General features: G+C 37.2%; 1 protein-coding gene across 1 annotated transcript in view; it reads left to right on the top strand.

Moving 5' to 3' along the window:
- SLC15A1 (solute carrier family 15 member 1) overlaps window positions 1-23,041 on the top strand; it is a 32,976-nt gene that overhangs the window by 7,606 nt on the left and 2,329 nt on the right. The window contains exons 5-22 of the mRNA XM_074974709.1: window positions 1,020-1,139; window positions 2,548-2,647; window positions 2,935-3,025; window positions 4,353-4,436; window positions 6,094-6,176; window positions 7,248-7,334; window positions 8,887-8,976; window positions 9,627-9,671; window positions 9,781-9,813; window positions 9,937-10,025; window positions 12,386-12,467; window positions 13,729-13,854; window positions 17,875-18,021; window positions 19,934-19,983; window positions 20,370-20,477; window positions 20,622-20,718; window positions 21,200-21,346; window positions 22,405-22,512. Coding sequence (XP_074830810.1) covers window positions 1,020-1,139; window positions 2,548-2,647; window positions 2,935-3,025; window positions 4,353-4,436; window positions 6,094-6,176; window positions 7,248-7,334; window positions 8,887-8,976; window positions 9,627-9,671; window positions 9,781-9,813; window positions 9,937-10,025; window positions 12,386-12,467; window positions 13,729-13,854; window positions 17,875-18,021; window positions 19,934-19,983; window positions 20,370-20,477; window positions 20,622-20,718; window positions 21,200-21,346; window positions 22,405-22,512 — 1,687 coding nt within the window. The remainder of the gene's footprint in view (window positions 1-1,019; window positions 1,140-2,547; window positions 2,648-2,934; window positions 3,026-4,352; window positions 4,437-6,093; window positions 6,177-7,247; window positions 7,335-8,886; window positions 8,977-9,626; window positions 9,672-9,780; window positions 9,814-9,936; window positions 10,026-12,385; window positions 12,468-13,728; window positions 13,855-17,874; window positions 18,022-19,933; window positions 19,984-20,369; window positions 20,478-20,621; window positions 20,719-21,199; window positions 21,347-22,404; window positions 22,513-23,041) is intronic.

The raw sequence follows: 23,041 nt of genomic DNA, 5'->3' as shown, positions 1-23,041 counted from the left end.
CAGCTCAGACAAAGTCTCGCTCCTATCTGAAATGTTTTTCCCATTGTCGTTAAAACTAATACCTAAAATTATTATAACTGACAGAGATTAGAGACAAATGTAGGTGTCTGTGGATTTGTACTAAGAAAACATTCAGCAAAACATTTAATCACATGCTTAACTTTAATCACATGTTTAAGTCCCATTGAAGTTAAAGTAAAGAACACGTTTAAGGGCTTTGTGAAACAAGAATGGACATAAGTTTAAAGTTATGAGTTTCTTGATCACACTACAATATGCACACTCAGTTGCCCAATGCAATGGCAAGAGAGAAAGTCATGTTTGGTGCTCGCAGTCGGCACTACGGTCCTGATGCTAGTCTTATATTTTAGTCTTTCATAGATGAATACACTTTAATCTAAGTGAACCAGCTAATGGGCTATTCTCATTATGTGTAGTTTTCATTATTTTCCCACTTCAGTTTCAATGAAGAAAATTAGAAAACTATAAATAGTTATGTACCCAGAGCATAGGTTGAATATTGTAGGTAGAATGCATATACAATTTAAATTTCACAATATATTCCATTTAAATTTCACAATATTACTTTTTTCCTCACTTGGTTATTAAAGAGGAAATCACTGAAGCACTGGTAGATGGTGCAATCACAATATGTAGATGTTAAATAACATGCCTGAATACACACCTTTTTTCTAATATATTTTGTCTCATTACCTTACTTTAATTTAATTAAGTAATATAATTAAATTATTTATTTTGCTTAAGAGGAGATTACTTTTAAAATAAAGTATCAAAAGTATAACTGGTATGGGATAAATTGTTTATTATTCAGGAAATGTATTGATATATTTACAGTATCTTGTGATAAGATTCTCATAGCTATTTCATGGTGGATTTATTCATCCTGTTTATTCTAACCAATTATCTTTCTGCCTGAAACATTCTTGTGAACTAGAAAGAAATCTGAGTTAGCTGTGCAGCTAAAAAAACATGTTTTCTGTCTTCTTCCTTTACAACAGGACCATTGTCTCCCTGTCCATTGTTTATACCATTGGACAGGCGGTCATGGCAGTAAGTTCCATAAATGACTTGACAGACTATAACAGGGATGGAATTCCTGATAACATTCCATTACACATGTAAGTTGCATTACACATTTCTGTCTTCCAGATTAATGCATGATGGAATAATTTAGTTCTTTAATTTACTGTACTTGTTACTTAAATTGTCTAATGATCAGCCTCTCCTTATTTACTGCTACTTTTATAAGGAAGCTGTCATATCCATGTTGTTATATGACCCCTATAATGTGGCAAAGACCACTGAAATTTATATTGATCTGCTGCTTAAAAACCTGCCCTAGAGCAGCTTGAATTTACACAATCAATTTCCCCAAGATTGCACAGTCTTAGAGAAGAGAACCTATGAAGTTCACTACTTAAACAGTTTCTCCCTTTTATTTTTATGCACCTGAAAAGTTTCACAGTATGTGTGCAAAATTCAAATACTGATTTCACTTAATGTAAGTGAGGCAGTCATTTACCTTAAGGCAGACCTCTTTCATTCAAATGTTATTTTAAATCTGAACTCTGTAAGAGAATGATTACAAAGGCAGACTAACTCTATATTGAGTATGAAGTATACATGTTGTGAGTTTTGCTAGTCAGACTACAGATTTTCATCACTGCACAAGGTCTGTGCAAAATAGATTCTCTGAAACTGTGTAGTTAATAAAATATCCTATTTTACTTTCATCTGATTTTGGAGCTGGAATTTTAACATCTAGAAATATATTATGCAACATACGACACCATTCACATTGCTTCATAAAATTACATCTTGATTTCCAAGGAAAGTATATCAGACTCCTGAATAAAATAGAGTATTTCTCCCAGATAAATGAGCCAAGAAAAATATCTTAAGAACAAGCTAAAGTTCATTACTTTATCTTTGCTTTCTGGCACAGCAGAATATCATGTGCTAGAGACTGTCCTGCACTTCCAGCACAGAAAGCACAGGCCAGGATGAGCGGGGGAAAAGATGGTTTTATGCCACCTTTCTACTGCCTGCATTCTGGGCTGCTGCAGGGCCTGAAATGGCCCCGGTATAAGGTAGCCCAGCCCCAAGAGCTGCTTTAACTTACTGCAGCTTTGGGTGAGCTGCCTATAGGCTCTCTGAAGTCCAGAATCCCCATAGTGCTTAGTGCTACAATTGTACCTCCATCCCTAATGCACCACCTTGTGTCCCTGGCCCCAGCATGCCCTCCAAGCTGGTGCATCTAATTGGGGCAGTGTAGGGCTGCTTAACTCAGCCCTATGCTGTTCCTACACTGGGGTAATTCTTCTCCAGCCCATTACATTTCCTTCAAGCCACCCCAGTGGCATATATAGACCAGAAACTGGTCAATGACATTTTTGAATGTTAGGACACAGTTAAGAATTTCTTTGTTTAATGCTCTTGCTATTAGCAAGCATGGGCATTTCTCCTTGTGTGATGTTCCTTTACCTATACTAAAGTAAACCGAGTGACATTTTCCCCCTTCCCCAGTGGTCTGTCTATGATTGGTCTGATCTTAATTGCCTTTGGTACTGGTGGAATCAAGCCCTGTGTATCAGCATTTGGTGGAGATCAGTTTGAAGAGGAACAGGTAACAATATTTTTCAAACATAGTTGGGCTCATATTTCATTTTTTAATAATAATAAATATACATCTTCAGATGGTGCCCATTGCTCTGGTACTTGGGTGTCCAAAAGAAGAACTAGATCCTACTACTGTGTTCTCTACAAATACATACACTGTGTCATCAGTACTAATTATTGAGCTGACTCCAATCCTACATTGTAATTTAGGCCAGCAAAGTCTGATCAACATAATACTGACTAACCATGTTCTAAATAGTTCTTTTAAAATTTATTTTCTTACTCTCACTGCAGGAAAAACAAAGAAGTAAATTCTTTTCTCTATTTTATTTGTCTGTTAATGCTGGAAGTCTCCTCTCTACTATAATCACTCCAGTTCTCAGAGGTAAACTTGCACTGATGTTGTCTACAAAGTGGTTAAACAGCAGAGCAAAAAGAATAAGGCAGCGGGGCTGGATCACTTATTGGATTAGTACTGGATAAGGGTATTTTAGTTTTAGGCAATTACTTTGAGTCCACCCAGAAGTCATTACCATCTGATGGCTTATGAGACATGTTTATAGTTTCAGCTTATTTCTAATGTAGAAATGTCAGTATCGTAAAACCTCACTGTCATAGTTGATGCTAATTGGCATCTTTCTTTGCAGTCTCAGAGAGGCTAAAAGTTGAATGACCATGGAGACTGCACTACTTTCACACCCGATAGGAAGGTGGGGAAGCCAGCACCGTGACTCTTTTGTAGCTCAAAGAAGGCTTTGTTCTACAGTGATATTTAACACAGCATCTTTTAAATCACCACTAAAATCACAAAAAAAGGAGAGGAAAAGAGTATCATTAGATTTCTCTTTTGTGGGGGGGAGGGAGGGGGAAGAAGAAAGGGAGCTTTTTATTCAGAGGCTTAAGGGTATTATAAAAGATGCACACATACATAATATATAGACACATACACACTTAAAATATACAACAAATTAAGTCAAAATTTTACTACTATCAAAATGGAAGTTTTTATGTGTTCTAATTAGGAAGGTCTCTGTGATTTTTTTTTTAATGGAAGTGACATCCTCCTAAATGTAAAGCAAATTCTAAATTCCCAGTATCTGGGTTCATTCCTTAATAAACTGTACATGATTAAATATACTTGTTTTTCTGTCCTTCCTTCCTATGTTTAACTCTGATTATATAGTGTAGTGACTATTCAGACATGCACACGCATACATATGTAAGTGGAGTATGTGTTTTGCTGTATGATGGATTATAGGTTTTATTGTCATGACTTTGGAATGGCTGCTTTCTCAAGAATGGCAAAGCCACAAGTGAATTATACAAATGATCCCAAATAAGCGTAGCTCAGACTTGGACCTTTTGATTTTTGGCATTCTATTCCAGTTCATTGCTGTCATGCTATTATTAGTTAACACAATTTCCTATCCTTCCTAGGATAGATGGCAGATGAGCATATGAAAAAATATACAAGACTCTTCTTTGCTGATATACCATTGAAAATGCCTTCTGCGGTTTGAACAGAAAGAGTCAACCAAAGGAAGAAAGATAGGACTTTATATAATGGTTTGACTAGAAAGCTGACTGAACTGTCAGAGCAAGACAGATTAGTTGCTAGCAGGCTAGTATACTCCTAGGTAAATTTTATAGCTTCAATGTTAGCTGACACTAGTATACAAAACTCCTGTCTAACACTGTTTTGTTTCCTTCAGGTGAAGAATGTGGAATTCACACCAAGCAACAGTGTTACCCACTGGCCTTTGGAGTGCCTGCCGCACTTATGGCTGTTTCATTGGGTATGTTGCATGTTTTCCATTTTATTTACTGCATAAATTATCTTTATTATATTGGCCACTTTTTATACGAGAAGGGCAAATAAGACTATTTGCTTAGAAATGTGGAGTTAAAGGGGGAGGCTGCCTTATTCTTTATAATCCAAAGTTCCTGATGTAGCATTTGCATTACTGCAGATTAACACCATACAGATGAATATATTTGCATGGTAGAGAGCTCCATGTGTTGTAATTGCTTGGGTGTGCTGCTGCAGTCTAGAAAGGGAAAGTATAAACATACATTTATGTACCAACGATCAGGGGTTACATAGCATTATGGACAAGGTTCAAACTATGGCAGAAATATTAAAGTAGAAAATTGATGGAGTACATCTCCTCAGGTTACTAGTCCTGACTCCATCACAACATCCCAAAACCTGATCAGGGGGTAAGAGAGATCTCGTATTAGAGGCACAAATGAAGGGTTAGGCTTGGTACCTTTGCTCTGGAAATAGCAGTCAAATCAAAATCTGACAATTAAGGAGAAATTGTCTAATAAAAATAGTTTTACTATTAAGGGTCAAATTGTGGCCTGGCCTGCGTGGCAGTGCCAGGACTTAAGGGAGTGCAAGATGTGTCTCCATGTGCCCCTGCACCAGCTACCCACATCATGGGTGATTGCACCAGAGGAGAAGCAAGATCCACAGATCTATTACATCCCTCTTCATGCACGTGGATGGGAGTGGACAGACCCTTGTTTCCACCCCCCACAATGTACATTGCTGTGCCAGCATCTCAGGGAGCCTGCTCTGTTCCTGCTATAGACCTGGTGCAGTTTATTCCCTCCCTGGAACAGCGGGGGAACTTCCATGAGAGCAGCTCCAGAGGCAGCACAAGAACATACTGCCCCTTATCTGTGTTCATGACAAAACCTCAAATAAACCCTAAACGTTCTGCATTACACAGTTTGCTTTAGTTTATGTGGTACTATCAGGAGCATTCATGGGCAGTAAATAAATGTGAAAGCTTTAAATAAGGGAGGTTTTTCAAAGCTTTCATCAAATATCCAAAATTAAGATGAGCACAGAATAGAAATAGAATAGAAATATATTAATCAGTAATTGCAGATGCACTGGTGAAATATTGCATTGTCCTTCTATATCTAACCATTTACTTGATTATGAAAAACCACTGCATTTTACCAGCTGCACTGCTCAATGAGCATTGCAGTCCAAAGACCAAGGAATTATTTTGTTATAAGAAGCCTTTCAGAGTTCCATAGAGGATAAAATAGCTGCACTATCCAATACACTTGCTTTTCCAAAATTACATCTTTAATTAGAGGTTGTATTAGTAAAATACAGCAGACCCAGACCTAAGGCCCTATGTGTTTTGTTTTGTTTTTGTCCTTACTCAGGCAAACTTCCTATCCACTGAAGACAACAGATATTTGCCTGAATAAGGACTGCATAAGAATCTGTTTACAAATCTGATAAAGTATATTAGATTGATTAAAAATTAATTGAAAAATATGTTAATAACTGTTTTATTGCTCTTTAAAATGCTGTTTCCCACTCAGACTTGGTTTGTTTTAACCTCTTTGTCATTATATTTTGTATACCAAAGTATTTTCCTCTAGTTTCAGTCAATCCTGAAATGCTTTTCTGTTTACTCATTGTAGTAGTGTTCATACTTGGAAGCAAAATGTACAAGAAAGCTCATCCTCAAGGCAATATAATGCTCCAGGTTTCCAAATGCATTGGAGTAAGTAATGCCAGACTACCTGGAAAAGCGTGGCTGGACTTTTCAAATGGAGTTGGTCTTTATTACCTATCGATAATTTTTATGACATTCATAAACTTTGTAGTTTGCAAACTGTTTATTCCATTTCAGTCAGGAGTAAAATTCCACCATAATGTTGCAATTATTTCTGTCACAATTAATCTGATCTTTTGGTGTAAAAGAAGATTCTGAGTTTTTGATATTCTCTCTGATTTCTATTTGTTTTTCTTAATTGAGCCTAACACACACACACACCTTAAATTATCCTGTGTTGACTTGATTTCAAATCATCCACTTTTAAACAATCCAGCTGCTAAGGTCTCTTAATTTCAGTAAATGTTAGTTACTATTATGTAGTTAGTTAGTTGTATTATCATGATTCCTTGAGGCCTCAAGCAAGATCAGGGCCCAGCTGTGCCAGAGACTTCAGTGGGGCTTAATGCAGGTTCCCTCAATCCTGACCTGTAGTACCCCCCCCCCGTTATTCCAGTCCTGTGCCCCCCACATACAGGTCTGCCAGTATAACTCTAGCAGTAATATTTTTTGTTGGCATGAGGAATTCATTAGAAAATACATATTAATGTTTCATGTAAACAAAATTTATCCTTAAAGTGTAATTCCATTCTGAAGAATTGCTGTGTAAAACTGAAACTATCTTCTTATTTTATTAAACACTGAAAGTGTACTCTGCAAAAACCTGTGTAGACAAGGCCTCAGAGAATTGTCAGCAGCACCCAGTGTTAAGAGGCAATACCTATTTTTCCGAACTGCTTGGTTTCTTCTGATATTGGGAATGTTTTACTGAATCCACAACATATGAGACATATAGCAGAACACTTCCTTTAAGTGTTTAAAACAGTTTCATAGAAACATTTACCTTTTAATAATAATAAAAATAAATTAAAAATAAATTGAAGACTATAAATTGCTCTGAAAGAAAGTTTCTCTTATTATAATAAGTCACTTTAACCTTATAGTTACAAATATTTGTTGCGTCATGTTTAAATGGTATTCAGTGTAATTAATCCAAATTTATTAATGTTCTTTTCACAGTTTGCTGTCAAAAACAGGTTTCAGCATCGCAGCAAACAATTCCCCACAAGAGAACACTGGCTGGACTGGGCTAGTGAAAAGTATGATGTAAGTATCATTTGTGTGTGCACGAGCACATGTGCATGGATAGATAGATAATGCCTTCCTCCCTTTTTTCTTTTTTGTTCCATCTCCCTTGTTCACTAGTTATGCAACCCCATACCAAATACCAGGGGAGCTAATGCTGTGTCTGTCTACAGTAATCGGAAGCTAGTGCTCTAGCTAGATCTTACTGCTCTGACAAGACAGGATGGTTACCATCATGGCTTAATGTAACTTCAGATTGTCCTCCAGGTATCAGGGCTCTGTGCATGATCACATACCGCACTGAGGAAACTCTAGTGGGCTGAACATAATTGTATTTCTCTCAGAACAAATACTTAAAATTACTTGGTAGCAGTTTCAATATGATACCAAGTATTTTATCTCCAATGTAGATTTTATGGCCTTAATATAAACGATCCAGCTTCAAAATACACTTTGAATGAAAACACACAATATATATGATAACACATGTGAACAATGCACCTTACACTAATGAGGATTGTAGTCAATGCCCAGTGGACTCCATGGTCATGAAATTTGTCCACGAATCCACTCCAAGCTGCAGAATTGTGCTCCAGAATCTAAGCTTACATTAAAAAAATATAATAGGGGCAAATCCTCAGTCAGTGAAATTGTCATAGGCTCCTCAAAACCAATGACCTATAACAATTCACACAAACTGAAGTTCCTAGCCCTCATGCTTGTGAAAATAAGCTTGAAAATATGAATCAAGTGTAACCAGAGCAGTAATGTGTTGCTTTGCAGAGGGCCTTTATTATAATATGGCATCCCTTCACTGGTAATCCATACTGAGTTCAAACTCCTTGTCATGGCTTTTAAAGCCCTACAGCTATTCAGCCCCAATCTATGTCTCCTTTTAGGTGGTATCCCGCACTCCCTGATGATTTTTCAATGGTGACACAAATCTCAACCTTCCTTCTGTCTCTTCTCTGATTCCTGCCTACATGACATCTTATATGTAGCCCTCATTCATTGAAAACGCTCCTCAGAACCACCTCATTGTTAAAATCCCTCTTAAAAATTTGTTTCTGCAACATCACCTATCAGAAATGAGATAAAATAATACAAACTAACAAAAACAAAGTCTAGTTCAATGTAACCATCACATATATGTAGAGACCTTACTGAGTAATAGTGGACTTTATTTACATAACCCCTCTTGTCCTTTCTTCACACACACACCTGCACACGTTTTGTCCGTTTATTCCCTTCACCTTAATTTAGGCCCCAGTAGTGCAAAGACTTACACATGTGCTTAACTTTAAAGGACTGTAAATAATTCCATTGAAGTCTAAAGCACTACTCACAATCTGTAAAGTTTAGCATGTGTCTAAGTCTTGCATGATCAGGACCTTTGTTTCTAATATGAATTAAAATATGATATGAATAGCAATAGTATGAGTAAAATATGAATAATAGTCTTAGTCTTAGTGTATATATATATATATATATATATATATATATATAAAAACTTGTGGTTTTGTTGAATTTACCTATTTTTAGCAACTTTTTTATTTACTGTTCTTCACTATAGAAACGACTTATTACACAAACTAAGATGGTCTTGAAGGTGCTTTTCCTGTATATTCCTCTACCCATGTTCTGGGCACTTTTTGATCAGCAGGTAAGGTAGAAAAAAAGTGTAATTTTTTTGTAAGTACATGTACAATTATATTCAGTCATTATGTTGTGAAATCAGTGGGCAGAATTTAAATTGGTGGTAATGAAAAATGGTACTTATGAATTACACAGTTATTCATATACTGTACCTATTAAGTTATTTTATTTATCTCTCCTATTATACACTAACTGCTTCTTGTAAAGTTTTACCTGTATGATCAATTATTTCAAACATATATATTACAAAATAAATCTAAGTTGACACAATGTCAGCAAAAATATTAAAGATAAAATCCTCATCTCGGTTCCAGCTCTTATATGCTGGGTAAAAAAGACCAGAGCAGCATAAAAGGCCTCTAAAAGCCCCAGTTCTGTCTGGAGGAGGATTCCCTGAGTGCAGACACTGTGGAAGACAGCCATAAAGCTGCTCTCCAAAGACCCCATTGCAAGTCCAACATTTTCCTTTAGTAGTTCAGGATCACACCTTTGTCAAAGATTGACAGAGAATAGTAAGGAAGTAATCTTAAGGAAAGTTTTTGTCTTACTTTATTATGATTCCCCACCCTCTCTATTCTTCCCTTTCTAAAAAAATTCAGGAGTAACTACAGCAGATTGCTTTATTGTAGAATTTCATTATGATTTTGTTTTATTAAGGGATCAAGATGGACATTACAAGCCACAACAATGGATGGAAACTTTGTAGGTTACTTTATCTTAAATTTTTAAAGATTTATTTACATTTAATTTGTTCTTATGCATTTTGTTAGTCTTCTAATGTTAAAATATATTTACCTTTTCTTTTCCTTAGGGAGCTATTCAGATCCAGCCAGACCAGATGCAGGTACACTAAACTACATTTGTGATATTTTTAAATACTCCCCAAAGACTTTTTTTTAAATCACTATTTAAAAAAAAGACTTTGGAAAGTCCTTAACTTCTTTTTCTGGATTTTTACATCCAACAGACCGTGAACCCGATTCTGATTGTTATTATGGTCCCAGTCGTAGACACTGTGGTTTATCCTTTAATTAAAAAATGCCACATCAATTTCACGTAAGTTAATTCATATGCCTGATTTAATCTTTCAGTGTATTTTAATGATTTATCTTAAAGTGCTGTGTTGATAATATTGTGACAGAGCAAGCTTTCACTAAGATAAGGAAATCCAAGGTGTAGAACTATTAATAATGAGTTAATATAAAAAGTATTTTATGTTTCTGAACCACTTAGTTGCAATCATATATAAAGCTCTAAGAACAAAGAGGAGAACCCAGCTCCAGGGGGCAAACTACAGAGTGGAGATGAAATCCTGCCCCCTTTGAAGTCAATGTCATAAATCAAACTGACTTCAAGAGAACCAGGATTTCAACCTGGTTTCTTCCTTTCTTCATTCTTTCTTTCTATTTTCTATTATAAAAAATAGACACATAGTTACTCCTATCTTGTGCGAGTATCTTTTTGCCTCAGAAGTGGAAGAAGCCAGATATACTTTCTGGTAGATCTTAGACTGCACTTTACGTTGTGAGTAGAGCTGGCCAGGAATTTTTCGATTAATCACTTTTTTGTAAAAATTGCCAATTCAGTGAAAACTAAACTGTTAGCAAAGTAGGGTCAGGTCCAATAAATTTCCTGACTCAAGTAAATGTTAAGAAAAAAAGTTTGGCAATAGAATGTCAAAGTTAAAAATTTCATTTTTATGGTTCAAAATGACTACTTCTTTCAAAATTTAAACTATTTAGACTGAAAAAAAGTTGCAAAAAAGGGCAAAATCAATCAAAACAAAATAGTTTGATTGATCCAAAATGGTAAAAATTTGTTTTTTTGGTTCACGAGGATTTTTGAGATTTTAACTTTTTGTCCGGAATCAAGACAGGAAAAAATTTTGAACTCTCAAAAATATTAATGGAAGAGAAAAACCATTTCCTCATGAGCTCTAGTTGTGAGTGCTGCTATTTATACCTTCATGTAGCACAATCTGTTAATAGCAATACAGCATGGATAGGAATGCAGTTTGGAAAGATGGAAAAGGTTCATTGGCTGAAACAACTAAGGGAAAAGGGTACTTTTTTCAACTGAGATAGCTCAATCAAGCTGGCTTAATAGGGTTTTCAGGTGTGTTAAGTTAGCTTGATTTGAGTTAACTCAATTGAAAAAAGAACTTTCCCCCCAAGTCTAGATAATTCTATACACTATAAAATGGGTCTCCCATTTTTAGGAGTCATTCCAGGTTAAGACTCAGTGGCACGAAGACATAAAATTAGGCTAGAATTCAGCCAGATGCTCTCTCATAACTGAGTCTTAGGAAAGGGTGATCCATTATAAAGAAGCTACATGAATTTTGTTACTGGAATTTTAAAAGTAATTAATTAATTAATTTTTACAGGGTTTCAAATTAAAGTTCCCTCTTTTTGGTATTTACAATATATTCCTGAGTTCTTTCTCTGATTCTCTTGCTTTCCTCATTGAGTTTATATAAGTCTACAATCCATGTTTCTAGTACTACAGCTGTAGTGTGCCCAACAAACAGTCACAACTGATGTAGGGGAATTATTGATAAATTTAGTATCAAATAAAGCAATAGTAAGAGAAATTTAAAAATCAAATTTCCTGACTGTGTACTGTTCTTTTCTGATCCGTTTATTGCAGTTAGCTTTTATCCATTTATGAAAATTGTTGTGGGAATGTGAAACTCCCCTATTGCAAACCTGCTGGCCCTCCCATCCTCTTCCCACTAAGATTTTGATTACATTAGAGAGACAGAACATTTTATATTCTTTACTGGGAATGAAAATGTTACTTGGCTCCTTCATACATGGGCCCTCCACAGCCATAGTTTGATGCCATAAATAAATAGTTTGCCCTAAACTGACTTTTATTGCCATGGTACTAAATTTAATCATTTCTTAAAATGTCATTAGACCTAAAAACCAAATTTTTTTTTAGTTCAGTACTTTTCAGATTTTAACATAGTGGTATATGCATAATAAGTAATCTTCCTTTTGTACAGGCCATAACTATGCACTTCTGTAGCTATTTTTATTCTTTGCAGCCTTAAATGTGTTAAGTTCCCTTTCTGAGTAAATCAGACTTTTTAGGTCAACTGTGCAAACCTAATAATTGTTCAGATGATGGCTAATCATAGAAATGAGCCATATAGATCTTGAGCAACAGATTATTAAACGGACTAGTGATGTAATTTCACGGAGTCTAGATTTCCCTAAAGGATAACTGGGAACTAACACTGAGATATGTAAGGCATAACAGGGTATCTTCTGTAACCATATCAGTACTCACAGGGTAATAATATACTAACAATGGTTATCTTAATGTTCTCCATAATGGAATGGAAAATCACAGCTGAGTTTTTGGATTAAAACTACTCCTAAAATTCATGTTTTTTGTTGCTATACTAGGCCCCTAAGGAAGATTACAGTTGGTATGTTTCTTGCATCTCTGGCTTTTGTTGCTGCTGCACTGGTACAAGTTCAAATTGATGTAAGTTAAGCCAAACACAACCAAATGATGATATTGCTATTTAGCTTTTTAATTATTATACAGATTTTGGTGAGAGTGCAAATGGTCCAAACCATAGCAATTAATAATTTCTTTCTATATGAATTAACCAAGAATGTTTTTATAAAAAATAGAGGGAAGGGCACGTGTTGGTATATATGTGTTATGGAATGTAATGTGATCTATGATAAAATTAATAAGCTAAACGAGTTCCTCAACAACATATTCATATCTGTCTTTGTTATGGGTTTTTAATTGAAGTTCAAAGCTTAAAATCAGAAGACTTAATTGTTTGGTTTGTTCAGGAATTCTTTTGCATATCTGACCTTTTTGATTTGTTTTGAGTGGAGGGTAAATGTGACACACCCCAGAGCTATGTGGTGTCACAAATTAAGAGTGAAACGCTGTTGATTTAATGTGTGAATCCATTGGAACAGAATGAGTTTTACTTTCAACACTGCTTGTTAAAGATAAGATTAAAGGGCTAGATCTTCACCTGGTGTAAATAGTATAGTTCCATCTTGCTTTATGAATTTCACCCAAAATGATTAGCCACCTATAGAAATTTTTAAAAAGACCAAAGAGCTTTTTTTTATGGTGATATATGCAGACAATGGAAAAGATGATAACATTAAAAGCTAGGTAGGGTAGTACTTGTGGGAAAGAAATTAAAATGCATATGGCTACCAAATCTCAATGCACACAGGTACAGCAGCCATTTTATCCACTAATATGGTGGCTTCTTCTTGTCAGAATAAGTGGGAAGTGAAAATGGAGCCTGGTTTCTCTCTTTGGCCAGAACACAGAGGGTCAGATACCTTCCTGCTGGAGGGTCCCACTTTTGGCTACACCCTGGTTAGTCACCACCTGTTGTAAATGGGACAGAAGATAGGATGAAAGCGAATTCAGAAATATGGTCTGTTGTAGACTGTGAGAAAGCCCAGGAGCCCTTGATGCCTGTACCCTGAGTCCCGAAGGGTCCTGATGTTTACAGCAAACCACAGAAGGAAAATGGATAGTAGGTGTATGGGGTTGTAGAAGTCTTGCTGAGAAAAAGGAGTTCCTTTTCTTAGGCTTTCTAGTATAAAGGGTGAGGAAGCATACAGAAACATGTCACCATATGTGTTAATCACAGGTATTTGTCGCGCAGATGTTAATTTTCTTCATAAGTACCAAGATCATTGTGATTATACATTATATTATATTACTTACTGTTTAATTTATTTCACTCTTTTTCATCAAGAAAACTCTTCCAGATTTTCCTAAAGAAGGGCAATCCCAAATCAAAGTAATAAATTTAGGCACTGATGTTGCAAAAGTTGACTTTGGCTCCGGAGTTGAAAATGTGTCTGTGGAATCTCTGATGGCGGTAAGAAAGAGTAATGATTAGAGTTGGTAAAAAAAATTGAAACTTATTTTCTAAATTTTTCACAAGTTTTTTTTTAAAAGATGTTTTGTTTACTGAAAACCTGCATTTTAATAAATGAAAAAATTGATAACCATTTCAACAATGTTTTTAATAACTTTTTAATAAAAATGTTGGAGAAAAAACTCACTAATCATTTTGTAAAAAAACAAACATTTCTACAAAGTTGACAATATTTCATGAAAAACAACAATAAACCCCCTTTTCATTAGAAAAAAAATTGGTCAGCTCTAGTGATTAATCATCACTTGTACTCTAATCTCTAAATTATATATTTATCTGATAGGGAAGTCTTTCTTCCATCAATAGGTAGCACATGAAAAGTTGCAGACTTTACCATAGTAAAATGCATTGGAATATTATATCGGCACAATATCTTAATATAGAATCCAAGAAATGTAGAGCTAGTAGGGACCTTGAGAGGACATCTAGTGAATCCCCCGGCCCTGAGGTAGGACCAAGTAAACCTAGACCATCCCTTGTCCAACCTGTTCTTAAAAACCACCAATGATGGGAATTCCTCAACCTCCCTTGGAAGCCTATTCCAATGCTTAACTATTCTTATAGTTACAAAGTTTTTCCTAATATTTAGCTTAAATCTCCCCTGCTGCAGATTAAGGTGATTACTTTTTGTCTTACCTTCAGTGGACATGGAGAACAACTGATCACTGTCCTCTTTATAACACCCTTTAACATATTTGAAAACTGTTCTCAGGGCCCCACTCAGTCTTTTTTTGCTCAAACATGCCCATTTTTTAAAAACTTTCCTCATAGGCCAGCTTTTCTAAACCTTTAATAATTTTTGTTGTGTCATCTGGACTCTCCAATCTGACAACAGCTTTCTTACCCACTAGCTACACCTTCCTAGTTTGACAGCAAAACATTGATAACTACTCTTGAGTGTGGTCTTTGTAGCAGTTTTGAAGCCACGTTATAGTAATTTCATCTAAACCACATTTCCCTAGTTTGCTTATGAGAATATCATATGGGACCATGTCAGAAGCCTCACTGAAATGAAGATATATCACATCTACTCACCTATCTACAAGACCAGTAAACCTGTCAAATAAGGAAATTCGGTTGGTTTGAGATGATTTGGTTTTGACAAATCTATATTGGCTATTACTTATTACCCTATTATCCTCTAGTTGGTTACAAATTGATTTTTAATAATTTGTCCCAGTATCATTCCAAGTATTGAAGTTAGGCTGACTGGTCTATAATTCCCTGTGTTTTCTTTGTTCCCCTTAAGGGCCGCCCATGTGGGGGCAGGCAAAAGAACCAGTTTGCCCTAAGCCCTCTGTTGGAGAGGGGCCCCCCAAACCAAGTGGTTTTGCAACTTGGTGCACTGGGTCACAGTGCCACTCAGTTTATGCCCAGCCACTCCTCCCTCATGACAGGGGGTCGGCTGGGCCAAACTTGAGTGGTGCTGCAGTGCCATGCTTCAGATTGCAATGCCTGGTGCAGGGAGCTGAGCCCAGCCCCAGGAGACAGGAGCTGCTGCTACAGAATGAGTGCAGGACAGGCTTGCTCTCCAACTCCCCTTCCCACACTGGCCTCCCTTCAGTGTTTTTGCACTGTTGGTTTAATGATTTCTGTGGCTGCAAATTTTTTGGAAGGGTGGGGGCCTCAGTTTCAGATTTTGCCCTGGGCTCCCAAAAACCTCCGTGCAGCCGTGGTCCCCTTTTTAATGATAGATACTATATTTTGCCTTCTCCAGTCCTCTGGGACCTCACCCATCATCCTCCATGAGTTCTCCAAGATACTGGCTAATGGTTCTGAAATTGCTTCAGCTAGTTCCTTAAGTACCTTAGGTTGAATTTCATCAGGCCCTGGTGACTTGAATACCTCTAGCTTATCTAAATATTCTTTCCCTATTTTGACTTGTATTCCTTCCCTGATGGTAATATTAATTGTGTTAAATATCTGGTCACCATTAACTTTTTTAGTGAAGACTGAAGCCAAATAGATACTAAACACCTCAGCCTTTTGATGTCATCTGCTATTAGCTCTCCTTTCCTGCTAAACAGATGACCAAAAAAGTTTATTAGCATGAGAAGCTGGTGAGAGTTGTCAGAATTTAGTTTATGTTTTCAGGCCATCTTGCTCTTGTCATCAAACAGTCTATTTCTTTCCTGCAAAAAGGGGAATTCACTCCACATCCCTAACTTAGGTCATTTTTTCACTTATATAGAAGTGATATCTATGAAATAATGCTTCTGGAGGGACTGGGTGATTTTAGGGTTTAGCAGTGGGATGGAGAATCTTCTACCTGTAGAGTGTCAGTTCAAATCCAGTTCAGGATAAGTCTGTGGTGAATAAAAGTTATTACCATCCGATGGCTAATGGTTGGTCTTTGTGAAATGAGTTTGTCCTCTCAGTCCAGTTCTAGCTGACAAATATCCATATGCATTACTATTATTAATTTATATTACAGTAGCACTGTGAGACTTTAACTGAAGTCAGGGCCCATTGTACTTTACATATAGTTAGGGCCCTATCAAATTCACAGCCATGAAAAACACATCACAGGCCGTGAAATTTGGTCTCCCCTGTGAAATCTGGCTATTGCAGGGGAGACCACATTTCACAAGTTGGGAGGCCGGAGAGCAGTGGCTGCTGGCCAGGAGCCTAGCTCTGAAGGAAGCAGCAATGCCAGAAGCAGTGCAGAAGTGAGGTGGCATGGTATGGGTGGGTCGTCACTTTGGGGGGGCCAGGGCTGGCCTTAAAGGTGGGCGAGTGAGCTATTGTGCAGGACCCCATGGTTGGGGGGTGCCGTGGTCAACCTCCCCTGCACACACACACAAAGCCTGCACAAGGATACTTTAATTTCTAAGCACTTGGCTCCTGCTGCTAGTCCTGGAGGGGCTAGGGAAGGACAGGACTTCTTCTTCCTCTGCATGGGCCACTCCCAAGACTGGGTCAGACTCATTTCCGGGAACCTTCCCCGGATGCAGGAAGCTCCATGGTTGCTGGCTGGGAATCCAGCTCTGAAAGCAGCGCTGCTGCCAGCCGCAGCGCAGAAGTGCGTGTGGCACGGTATGGTATTGCCATCCTTCCTTTTGCTCTACTGTTGGAGGTGGTGCTGCCTTCAGAGCTGGGTGCCCGGCCAGCAGCTGCCTTCTGGCTGCCCAACTCTGAAGGCAGCAGCACAATATCCCCGACAGCAGCCCCCCCAGTATAGGAATTCACATACTTGGTTCATTTCTTCCTTCACACGACTTCAGAGTACCAAGAATTTCATTCACAGCAGTACGTGGAAGTGCTGATAATTTTCTCTCTATTTCTAAGTAAATTTGTTGCTCCCACCAGATGTTAAATTGATACAGAGGAGTGAAGTCCTCTGTTTAACCATGGTACAGGTACAGCACTAACAGAGGCAATGTAGGATTTTCCAGTGCCAATGTGCCTCAACCTTGCTCTGGAGGAAGCATTCAAGGATAGTGCAGCCTCCATACCATTCAGTCTTTGGATTGTCTGCTGAGACTTTCAACAAGGATGTTAACCAATACCAGTTCTCATGGAGGTTTAGCAATGCAGAGATACTACCTTTCCCACACTCTATGAGTAGGGCCCTACCAAATTCACAATCCATTTTGGTCAATTCATTGTCATTGGATTTTAAAAATCATAAATTTAATGGCTTCAGATATTTAAATGGTATTGTAAACGTGGGGGTCTCAACCGAAAATGGGATTGTTTGGGGGTGGAGAGGTCTGTGTGAAGAAAGAAATGAACCAAAACCATTTATGGACAAAATGATTACAGTGGTTTTTAGATGCAGAAAACTAAACAAAAATCTGAAGTGGGATTTATGAGACATATATGAAGTACCAGAGACCATGTGCAACATACCTAATAAATTTCAGAACTCTTGAATCAGCAGGATCCTGATAAATGCATAGACAGAGTCACAGTTATGTGAATATACATGGCAAATGTTCTTTCTTTTTTTTTTTATAGACAAACTATATGACATTTGACACTACTAGCTTAACAAGAATGAATATAGCCTATGGAAATCAAACCTTAAATCAGCCTCTTAATTTTCCGGGAAAAGAACGTCATACTCTCTTACTAAAAAATACAGGTGGCATCCAAACTGAATTGGTAAGCTTGTTTAATTCCTAGTTAGTATACCAATCTCTTAGCTTCCAATCTGCTTAAATGGAGAGTGTTTAATTTCAAGTGAAGTTGAAAAGGCCAGCTCTGTGTGACTCCTCCTTTCTGGGAGAAAAAGTACTATGGAACTAGGGGGAACCATAGAGAGAGAGGTGGGAAGATGATATGTATTGTTGTATACCTATACCTTATGTTATATTAATGTGTAAGCAGCAAGGAAAGATGTCATTTAATATATAGTTTAAACATTTCTGGATAAACATAAATCATTTTAAATGGACGGTCTTAGTTTCATGCTTCACAACAATCACATATATTAACAAAACTCTAAATATGAGACTTGGGGGCAGGTCCGCAAAAGGGACTTATATTTAGGCCAAGTCCACACTGCAGCTATTGCAGCACAGCTACGATGCTGTAGCTATGTTGCTGTAACGCCGTAGTTTAGATTCTTCCTACGGTGATGGCATGGGTTTTTCCACTGGTGTAGATAATCTACCTCCTTGAGCAGTGGTAGCGAGGTTGATAGAAATATTCTTCTGTTGACTTGCTCACATCTACCCAGGGGGTTAGATCGGCATAACTATGGCAGGCAGGGATGTGAATTTTTCACACTCCTGAGTGACAAAGCTATGTTGATCTAAATTTTCAGTGTTGACCAGGCCTCCATGTTACAGCACCTAGCACTGAGGTGCCCTGCCACCTCATGGAATCCACAGCCCTGAGTTAAGCAGCACATGTCCCTATCCAGTGCATAGGGAAAGTAAGACCCCAAGAAAGGAGTTCACAAAAGTAAGCAAGCTGATTGGGGTGACTGGGTGGGTTGCCCAAGCTAGTCAATAGGAAATGCCAGAGGTAGGTGCCCATCTCTGGAATAGCAGGAGGCATCCTCTGCTAGGGATTCACAGCCATGAACCATCTCCTCGATTTAGGTGCTTAAGCCAGTCCTTTTTCACAAAATAAATAAATAAAAATTAAAATTAAAATAAAAAAGGAGTCAGTAGTGCCACCTTTAAACCCAGTAGTTAGACCACTCACCCAGAATGTGGAAGCCTGGGGTTCAATTCTCCCTCTCAGCTTGAGCTGGAGCAGGGAACTGAACGTAACTCTCATACGTTCCATGTGAGTGCCCCAACCACTGAGCTATAGACTATACTCTTTTCTTGAAGCTTTTCCACTTTTTATGAAATACTTAGCCATTGGAGCAGCGATTGGAACCAAGGTCTCATAAGTGAGTGCCCTAGAGAGTCATTGTCACTCTCTCTCTCTCTCTCTCTCTGGCCCAATTAATATTTAAGTATTTCAGACAAAGTGGAATAGCTTCAACAGGAGAAAAGCCCACCCCAAAATATTGTATAGCCCAGTGGGGTGGGAGTCCTGTGTTCAATCCTTGCTCCAACTCAGGCATAGTGGGGATTTGAACCTGGGTCTCTCCCATATCCTGCTTTATTAAGTGTAAGGGAAGCACTGGAATCACCTCCTCTTCTGTTTTGCTTGGGGTCCAACCTGGTAGACAACCTCAGAGAATGCCTACCAGATCAGGCCCCACAGGTGAGATATGTGGGGGATCTTATTGGGGCTGAGGTGTGAGCTGAACATTAAGATTAAGGTATCTTAGCAGGTGCCCACCAGCAGAAAGTTAGGTGCCATGGGGACTTTACCAGTGGAAATTTAGTTGCTTACAGAGTTAGATGGCAGCTGAGGATATGAGGATTTAACTTGCATATTTAGGCACCAAAAGTAGTAGTTAGACACTGGCCTAACTCTGTGTATGGATCTACCGTTGGAGGCTTATTCTGAAGTAAGAGACCGTGGATATTGGTACATAATAGTGCACATCATAGCATGTCAAAGATACCAACACAAATATTTTATTCATGATAATTGTCTTTTCCACCAGCTGCTTGATGGCCTTACATCAAAGTCAGAAGATGGAAAAAATCAAATCAGGTATTGTTAATAAACATTTGCTTTACTTCACTTCAGCTGAGTGTTAACATGGCATCTTTATAGTCAATATCTTGTTTCTGCTTCCTGTGCATCTTCAACCTGAATCTTCATTTGTTACTGAAAAAAACAGGTTTTAGCTTATTGATTCATCTGGAAAGGGAGATGGATTCTGTTTTGCTTCTTGCATTAGCTACACATTTTTAAAGAGAAGAGAAAATGTCATTTAAAAATGATCAAAATCTATTCAAATGAGATGGAGAAATAAAATGATTTCAAATATCTGTTGCATTGCCAATATATAATGTAAAGAATGTTAGCTTTGTGTAAGTTTTACTTATGTTGTCTTGTTTTATAAGCAAGTATTGTATTCTTTTTGTTTTGTAAAGATTTATAAACAATTTGGCTTCAACCATCAACATCACAATGGGTGGTACTCATCTTGGAGATGTGAAGAATTTTTCTGCCACCAATTATACATCATTTACAAAAGGCGTGTAAGTATTTTGCTTTACCTTAATCCAAAGACTTCCAGGAAAAAAATATTCTTTGTCCTCCAAAAAAGTACATGGAATTCATAGTATTATTATGTAAGTATAATTAATTCCAGAGTTATTTAGATTAACTTCTTTGTTTTTCAGAAAAGAGATTGTTGTTTTTGCAGACAATTCACTGACTTGCAAAAATCAGTCAATATCATTTGGATATGGCAGTGCATACACTATTGTAATTCAAGAGGTAAGTTGTCAATGCTGCTAGAAGATGCAGAATAACTTTTGTGTTACACTACTTTTTAATTTTTCCCATTGAACAAATTACCTACTTGCTATTGATGAAATATAAAATAACTACATGGACTTATATATTAGAATATTTTATCTTAATGTAGTTTTAATAAACTATAAAAATAATAATGGATGTAATGGGTTGCATTCTGAATCAAAATGCATATGGTGAATCATGTAGGGGTTCTAGTTTCTGCCTAACAGACTTAAAAACCTGGAGCCTGGTCAGATACCCAGGGCTTAAAGGTCTTAATATGGATTCAGTCACAAAATTATCACTAATTTAAAATTCTCTATGCACTGTTGATTTATTTTAACATAGCTGAGAGGGTTACTCCCTGATGAAAATCTCATAGCATATTTTTATCTTTAGAAAACATGCAGCATTTTCATTATTGTTTTCTAATGTACCATTTTCATTATTATAATTTCAGTGTAACAGCAACACACTAGCGCTCAAATATGTTGAAGATATCCAACCCAATACAGTTCACATGGCTTGGCAGCTCCCTCAGTACTTCATTATGACATGTGGTGAAGTGGTCTTCTCTGTCACTGGACTGGCATTTTCCTATTCTCAGGTAGGAGATTTCTGCCAATTACATTAGTATTCCTGAGATGTGTCTTTACCTTTTACTGATGAATGTAATGGTCTTACCAAGCAAACAGAAAAACAGTTAGACTATCATTAAAAAAAAAAATCACCATCGCCATCTATGTGAATTAAAACAGTTGCCAGATTTTTTGTTGGTGTAAACTGGCATTTTTCAATGACTTCTGTGTTGATTTCATCAGAGCTATTTGATTTACAGTAGCTGATGATCTGACCATTAGTCTTCAGGTCACTCCACCATAGAAAGTGCCTGCCAATGGAAACTCTTGGCACCAGGGGTGTACTGCTTCTTGTTATGGAGCCAACTCTGGGTGGGGAAAAGCTAAAAACAGAATGAATAGATACTGAGACCTTGTCTACACATGTTGTGCTGGTTTAATTTAAATTGCTTTTTAAACTCCTGTGTGGATACTCTTATTTCAGAGTGGTTTATTTTGTTTTAGCTTCAAAGTGTCCCTCGTCAATTTAAGCTAAATCAAAACAAATTTGATTTAAACTGAAATAAGAGCTTTTTGCATCAGTTTAATTGTGTACCTCTTTGTATCACCTTAAATAATTTCTCTCCCCTTATTTTTAAGACACTCCAATTTGTCTCACATATTACCATGAGTGCTTTTTTTTAATGTCCATTTCCTTTCATTCTGATGAATAGTATACGTACTATAACATGTTGTGCTCATATACTGTTGTGATGGGTACCTTATAAGTACCTAATTTGATTTGTTATTGTGAACTCTGATTTCAGCAACAATTTTGTACCCAGTGAGTTTGAGTTATATGTAAAATATGCTTGTTAATCACTCATTGTACACAATATGTGCAGTATTGTAAGCAATACTGGAAATTTACTGCTTCCACAATCTTTCCCTGCCCTTCCCACAATTCTTTAAATAAAAAAACAACAGCATTTGAGGTTAATGTTAGGAATCAGCTAAACTTTAAAGATCGAACATGAACCTACATAATCTACTTTTATAAGATGTGTTAAAATGCAAAGCAATTCAATTAAATATCTTGTTTCTGTAGGCACCTTCCAACATGAAATCGGTGCTTCAGGCAGGCTGGCTGCTGACTGTGGCTATTGGTAACATCATCGTTCTTATTGTGGCTGGGGCATCAAAACTCAGTGAGCAGGTAAACAGACGTTAGCACAAAACTGTACTGGTATACTGTATTCTTATTGCTTACTATATCAGTTCAGTATCAGTATACTATACAGCTATGGTACAGGGGAGAAGAATCATAGATAAGCCTCATAAACTTCTTTTTGCATCACTTCGTTACTATGGTGGATTTGTAGTTATAACAAGACAAGAGCATGTGATTTTTTTTTTTAAAAACAAACCACTAGCTGGAGTAGAGTCATTGAAACCCACAGTCAGCCAGGCAGAATTACCATTTACAATTGAGTGACCTCAGTTCAGATGTAAAGGCCTCACTAGACCATATGAAGAACACTAAGATAATTGGGTAACTAACATTATCACACAAGCTGCTGTGACCTATTTAGATAAAGTCTGATGTGTATACTATACAGTATACAGTGACCAGGTTTTCTGGGTGCAATATTAAGGTGCAGTTCTGAGGAGGGGCTCCTCCATATCCTGGGTCACATACTATGAATAGTCGCTTTCCTTACTACTGTATATGAAACAGAGATGGT

Source organism: Natator depressus, chromosome 1 (assembly GCF_965152275.1).
Source record: "Natator depressus isolate rNatDep1 chromosome 1, rNatDep2.hap1, whole genome shotgun sequence".
In the NCBI taxonomy this organism is placed as follows: domain Eukaryota; kingdom Metazoa; phylum Chordata; order Testudines; family Cheloniidae; genus Natator; species Natator depressus.
The sequence above is the reverse complement of the archived record's forward strand: the minus strand, read 5'-3'. Positions and strand labels throughout refer to the sequence as shown.